We start from the raw sequence: 7,229 nt of genomic DNA, 5'->3' as shown, positions 1-7,229 counted from the left end.
TCAGATGATGATAGTTGCCATGAAGAAAAATAAGGGAGGAAAGGCGGTTAAGAAATGTCAGGGGAGGGACAAAGGCCGTTTCAAACTGGAAACAGAGGAGAGTGAATTAGTACACTGATAAACCTCTGAGCAAGATTTGAATGAAATGAAAAATCAAGGCAGGCAGCTACCTGGATCTTAGAACACAGAAAAAATTTTCACCCAACCATGATATTTTAATTCAAAATATGTAAGTGGTTTGAAGGCATCCTTTGTTTTAGTAGTGCTAGGTATATTTTTATCTGGCAAGCAGGTTGGTGCTATAGCTGACCCCAGATGAACTGACTTAATTACCCTCAGAAGCTCCTAGGTTCTCACAGACTCTTAGAGACAGATAAAGGTCAGGGTATGAACCAGATTCTTCCCTAGAAGTTGCTAAGTCACTCCCTTGAGATGACATATGAGAGCATCTCAGGCACAGCTGGCACGTTCACAATCCTCTATCTAGCCAAGATCAACTGTGGCTTCATTTGGATATTATTATGGTTCAAAATTTTTTTTAAAAAAGTATGTTGAAGAAGAGTGTACTACCATGTTCATTGCAGTATTACAGGAATCAAGCAAGGTGTCCACTAGTGGATGAATGGATAACAAAGATGTCGCATATATACATAACGGAATATGAATAGTATTCCATCAACCTTTTAAAAAAAGAAGATCCTCTCATTTGTGACAATATGGATAAACCTGGAGGACATTGTTGTCTTACGTGAAATAAGCCAGGTACAGAAAAACAAATACCCAATGCTTTCACTTACAGGTAGAGTGTAAAAAAGTCAAACTCTATAGAAACAGGAATAAAATGGTTACCAGAGCTGCAGAGCGAGAGTATTAGGGAGATGCTGGTCAAAGTACAAAATGCAAACACACACACACACACACACACACACAAACAACAACAATCAAAAGTTGCATTTTTTTCTTTATAAATATATACAAATAAAGAAATAAAATAGTTTATGTAAAACAGGAAAAAGTATAAAATTAAAACAAAAATCACTTGTTTTCCATCCGGAGATAAACAAGTTTGTTTCTTAGGCTTCTACAGTCCAGATAACTCTTAACTGCAGGGAATGGGGGGCACACACCTTTAATTAAAAGGACATCTTCCTTTTCTGTTTGAACAGAATTACATTGTATAGATACTACACTCAGTTGCTTCTAGAATGCCAAATTCTTTCAAAGGCTACATGCTGCTTTTTGGGGTATACTACCAGGCAAAGATTGGCATGTTCTATTACCAAATACTCCCTGCTGATGTATTTGTGACCATATAGATATATTTGTTTCTAGAACATGCAGTGACATTGTTTTATTGGGGGTGACTTTTACTTGAGCCATTATAAATAGCACATTTATTTGAAGAGGGAAACCTGTTGGAGAACTCTAATATAAATTCAACGAACAAATAGTAAGACAACTGTTTCTTCCTCATCACATCATTGAGAAAGTTGCTTAACATCTCTGAGCCTCCAGTTCTTCATTTGTGACATCTGTAATATCCACCTTTCTATATCTCAATTTGTTAGAATTAGTAATAAAGATGACATGTGAAAGTGCCTTTTCACTGTAAAATGTCACGCAAATGCAAGGGTGTTATTAATGATTAAGGTAGTCCTTTAGTGTTTCAAATCTCCTATTTGAAACTCAACTCTCAATGCTTGCATCTTCCAACTACAGGAACTCAAATGGACCCAAAGCACTAACATTAAACTACAGTGCCCCCTAGCACATGTAGGAGGTCAAGGCAGCTTACAGGCTTCATAAATAAGCTCTACCACAGATGGTTCTTTTGCCTGAGGGAAGAACTATTAATTGTACTTTTGGACAATTTCCATTTGTCTAAAAGGAAAAAACATTTATGCATTTTCTTCAATACTTGCCTGTAATATTGTTTTTATTTTAATTTTTAAAAGGGAGTAAAAAAGTTAATATCCTGTACTATTTACATTTTCCCCTGGTTGCTTTAAATTAAGAGTATTTCTAAAAGAACAGTACTAGATTTATCTTAAGATTCACCGTGATGTTGCTGATTTATATTTGCTTACCTATTTTCACTCACCAAATTCTTTACAATCTAGTGTGAGAGAGGATATTGTTCATTGCACTCTTTTCACAGAGGTAGAATCGGAGTTAAGCTTTTATGCAAGATTGCACAGAAAGCTGTTATTATGAGCTTCAGCCCCCTAATTTCTATACACATTAAATCCACCAAGAGACATAGAATTGTGTAAGGAATTGCCATAGAATATTTTAATATTGAAATGTAGAAATATTTGCTATCATAGTTTTATAAAAGCCCAGATTAAAAATATATCAGTTGGGTTCTTCCATAGACTACAGTTCTTTGTTTATATTTGTTTCTTAATTTCATAAATTTTTATAGAAATTTATAAGTTCAAATGTCCCAGTACATAAATTGGTTCCCAAAGTGATGAGTCCTTAGGAAACGAAATGTGCTGTATGAGTTTATTTTTTCCATGCTGTGCATTTAAGTATTAATCAGCACAGCTTTCAGGGATGTCTTTCTAATATCCTTTTCTATGTAAGATAAGGACTGCAATTCATTATACCATTGGAGGAGCCAGAGGCTTTGCTAAGTTTTGCCTTTCTTGACTGTTCATCTCAAATTTAATGGGAGTGTGTGTGTGTGTAGCTATATTAAATTGGTGACTGGACTTTAATTATGACACAATGTTGGTTGCCTTTCAGGCTAATCATCTCTCCCTTTCAGGAGGTCAAAGATCATTTCAGCCTCAGTGTGCTTTATAACTACCTACTAAGGGAGGCAGCAAATCCCGGGCAACTGAGATGTGACTTTTATCACCAGTTATTTTTCTTTACATCTTTCTATCAACATAGCTCAGGGAGCACTCAAGAAATAAAAAATTACTCTTCACCAAGTACTAGCTTTCTGGGATCTGATCACTTCTAAGTGTAAACCTCTATTACCCTAGCAATGGTCCCTGGCGTTCCTTTTATTCCTCTTATATATAAACCTCACAAAAAATAACAACAAACCCTCAAGCCCACAGCAAAGAGAACGCAAGCACGGCACCATCCCTCTTCATACTGCCGTTTTTCACTTGGTAGAGGAGGTTAAATTTTGGAGAGAATGGTGGCATTCATAGGAGGGGCGGGGTAAAAGTGTTGTCTAATTTACACGTTAATGGCAGAACTCGCCTTAACCACGTCCCTCCTGCACAGTGGTGAAATCCTCCTGTGTGCTCCTGTGTGGATCCCGAGACCCTTCTCGCTTTAAGAGAGCCTCCCGCGCCCCTCACTCCGCCCCTTCCCAAGTCTCTGGGCTCGTCAAAGCTTCCAGAGAGCCATGGTTGGTCCAGGCAGGCAATCGGAGCACCTCATGGAGCGGCTGCTAACCCAGGGTGGGGTGGGGTGGGGTGGAGGGGTCTGTTTGTAGTACTCTCAGTCCTGATGTCACAGGCGCGGCAAGGACATCGCAAGGAGGAGTCGGATTACAGTAAGGATGGGCAGTGCAGCAGGCAGCCCCAGCGCACTCTCCAGCCGCCGGGGATCTTAGCCCTGGAAAGGCAGGCTGCAAGGCGCTCATCCCGCGGAGGAGGCACGCTCTCGGCGCTCACTGCTCTCCACGCCGGGGACATTTCCACCGAATGTAGCATGAAACGGCTCTGCTCTGCGTGCCAGCCTTGGGTGAGAGCTGATGCTGAAGACAACGCGGTGGGATTCCAGCTGTCTGATTAATGAGAAACATAATGTATTTTGGTGAGTGTTCACTCTGATGATGTAATTCTGGGGGTGTCCAGCTCTTCATCAGTGCAGACAAGCCCTTAAAAAATTCTTTAAGCTGCAAGAATATATTACATTAAACCTACCTCCAGTTGGCAACTGGAGGACCAAGCCGGTGCAGCCTTCAAAGCTTCCTTTGTGCCACTATTGGGGCTGTTAATTTGGCCGTGGATGAGTTTAAGTTGGAAAAGAAAAGAGACAGGGACGTGTGGCGGGGGGGGGGGGGGGGCAAACTTTGCCTTGATTTGCCCGAATGAAGTTGGCTGTTTTAGCTAGGTGAAGGAGAAATGGTGCAGCGTGGGAAGTCATGAGCTAACTTAATGGAATGTGAAACAAAGTTCCTATACTATTGATGCTGTGAAAGCTTAGTCAATATGAACATTTCATTAAGCATTTGCTGTTTTTTCTTGTTCAGAGGCGGAAAAGGAAAACATTCTCTAGTGAGCAGTGGTTGAGCAGCTGAGAACTGCTCTGTCTAGCTAGGAGCAGCCTAGCACAAAATGCATATTACTTTAAACCTTTAGAGGTCTCAGAGCTGTCAAATATTTGTGCAGTTTAGTGTTGTGCCACGGTAGAAACCTCAGTTAGGTTTTCAGTTGAGCTGCCTGCATTTCCAGGAAGCATGTTCAGGTTTAGATCTGAGCTATCAGTCGAGCACTGGAAGTGGGCTTGGAGCTGGGCATTTGCACTCTTAACGCTGCAACTTACTGCTAGTACAGGAGGCAAGCCCCTTCACTAAATAAGAAGTCGTCAAGCATAAGGACTGAATATTTGTTCGTCCTCTCTGAAGTTATGCTTTCCTTCTGTAAGTCCCATCTGGCATCATCATTTAAGGGCATCTATGTGATATTAAAAGGTTTGATAGAGCAACTGGAGAGGGGCTAGAAATGTATCCAACATGCAAATACTCTGATTTCTTGGTTTGCTTTCAATATTAAATCTAGAGTCTTCTTTCAGATTAAAGAGGTTTTAGATAAACTTAGGTTGGGGCACTATTAGTTTGTTGGACATTTATTTCTGTATGTACTATTTGCTCTGTTTTGTTTCCTTTAGTCTTTCAGACATTTGAGAGAGTGTGGAAGGAACCTAAGTTTCAAAAGCTAAATGCCTTTAGTTGTCTTGACGGTTTTGATTTCCCTGTAATTTGTGTCATATTAGAAAAGAAGTCTTAAAATAACTGAAAATGATTTGGAAGAAACAATCTTCATTGCTTCACCAAATTTAAGCAGAATCTATAGTTAAAAACCATCTCTTTCCAGTGGGTAGTGATGGAGGTAGTAAGCTTGTTTATTGGCCACTAATAGAGTTTATCATGCATATATTTTCATAAATGGAAAAGCTTGTAAAGATAATAAGTCTTTTGGACAAAATAAAATTTCGTCATCAGTAATGATACTGAAGGGTGATGAAATTATAATTTTAGTTTATATTTTCACCCTGTTGCAACAATTCCTTATGTGATTGTCATGAGGAAGTAGGGCCAGTTAGAATAGCAGTAAAGTCTAAAAGTACTGGTCAAAGGCCATCCATGCTGTACTGGATTATCGTGTGACTATTGAAGAAATGTTCACTGGGCTAGCTTGTGTTATTAACTGTATGCTAGTTCAGCCTCTTGTAAAGCAGAGTGATTCATAGGGTAATCAGTTTCATTGTGTAACGCAAGTTTTTAATAGTACGAATTGAAATGTGATGTCCTACTTACTTCAGATGACACTCTACTCTTTGAAAGGCAAGGCTAAAGTTGCCCTCCGTGTCTTGAACATTGTCTTACCATAATTTTGGTATAAGAAAGGTTTTTCTATTCCCAGAGGAAATCCTAGGTATTCAGGAATGCCGTTTCTTTCAGGGTATGCTATGCAGCGTGTCGTTCAAGCTGTTAGATACCCACAACTTTGGGAGCCCACCTGTCTCTAAAAAAAAAATGTGTAGTACAAGAGCGAGGGCAAAAAGAATTAAGCAGTATACTTCAGGCATGTTAAAATTCAATAGCATCCTAATGTTTGAAAATCCTAAAGACTATGTATGTATATATGTATGTATGTATGTACATACGTACACACATATATGTGTACATGTGTATGTATCTTAATGTGTTTGTGTTCAAAATTGTAGTGATTTCAGGTAATTCTTCAAAACAATGCTTTCACTTTGCAAATTGGTTGGCCATTACTTTCTTCTTCATTTTTCAACTGCAAATGGTTTATCAAGTCAGGGAGAACAGGGACAAAGGGAACGCGATGCTGCATTCTTAGGTTTTTCTGGTGATTTGTGAGAATGGGGTAGAAGTGTCATAAGTCCTTTATTTGTGTCCCCAGCAGAGCGTGATGAAGAGCATGGTGATGCTATGGTACGGGGTGAATTGATATGAAAGCAGGATATTTACTTCCTTTATAAATCATCTGATTTGTCAGTGTTGCCCCCTCCCCCTACCCCTTCAAATATAGCTGAAGAATCACTGCCTGAATAGCCTGGCTCAGCCTATCTGCTTCAATGCATTCCTCCTTCCCCTTGGGACTGGACAACTGGACCCTGCCCTAGCTTAGTTGGAGTCAGTTGTGTGTGTGCAAGTTGGTGGAATATGTAATATTTTCGGATCTCAAGAACAGCTCATGTTTGGAGCGTGCTGTCTCAGACTTACCAGACTAATAGAGCTTTCTAATGACTTAAGCCTCACCTTATCTCCTATTGAGATTTTAGTGCAGTGTTTTCAATAATCGCTCATCTGTACTTCCTGTGCCATGATTTAAGAGTTTGCTATTCAGTCACCGTGGATACTTTTGTTACTTATTCTATCGATCTTGGATCTTGCATTCACTATTTGGAGTTAAATATAAGGTTCATATGGGAGAAGGAAGCAGGGAAAATCTCAGTCAGCAAACTAAGTGTGATTTACTGTAAAAGCAAGGGAAAAATATAAATACTTATGATTTTACCCTCCCACCCCCATCAATATTTTACATAGTTAAAAATTACATGTGCCAAAGATGAATAGCCATTAATAATTTATCCAGAAATAAAAGCAAGGCAGCTGGGAGACGTCTCCCTAGATTAAGGAGAAGAGGCTGTGGGTGGTTGTCAGTACAATGGACTGAGCTGCCCAGTTCCAGTTTAGTTAAGAGGACTGCGCTGGTATGAAGGGCAGGGTCTTTGCTGAGTGCACCCTGGCGATTGCTCAGCACCTGGCAGAAGGTTGTAACTGTGCACTGTCTCCAGCTCTAAGCACCGTATGTTTGAATCGTCTCCCCCTTCCCATCTGGCCTGACACATTTCTCCACTGCTGGATAGGTGAGTCGTTGCCAGTGGTCATGTCAACCACACAGATTCCCCATGGTTGGCCAGAGAGATGCCATGTCTCACCCTTTGCCATCGGGAGAGAAAATGGGAGGCTGATTGTACTGAAGAAATTCTGTGTGGGTGCATAT

At 40.1% G+C, this 7,229-nt stretch overlaps 1 protein-coding gene across 1 annotated transcript in view; it reads left to right on the top strand.

The window, feature by feature from the left end:
* The first annotated feature begins 3,484 nt into the window (after positions 1-3,484).
* ZNF385D (zinc finger protein 385D) overlaps positions 3,485-7,229 on the top strand; it is a 342,912-nt gene continuing 339,167 nt past the window's right edge. The window contains exon 1 of the mRNA XM_008009275.3: positions 3,485-3,783. Coding sequence (XP_008007466.2) covers positions 3,762-3,783 — 22 coding nt within the window. The 5' untranslated portion in view covers positions 3,485-3,761. The remainder of the gene's footprint in view (positions 3,784-7,229) is intronic.

The sequence above is a fragment of the Chlorocebus sabaeus genome, chromosome 15 (genome assembly GCF_047675955.1).
Source record: "Chlorocebus sabaeus isolate Y175 chromosome 15, mChlSab1.0.hap1, whole genome shotgun sequence".
Taxonomy (NCBI): Eukaryota; Metazoa; Chordata; class Mammalia; order Primates; family Cercopithecidae; genus Chlorocebus; species Chlorocebus sabaeus.
Note: the sequence above shows the minus strand (reverse complement) of the source record. Positions and strands in the feature narration are given on the sequence as shown.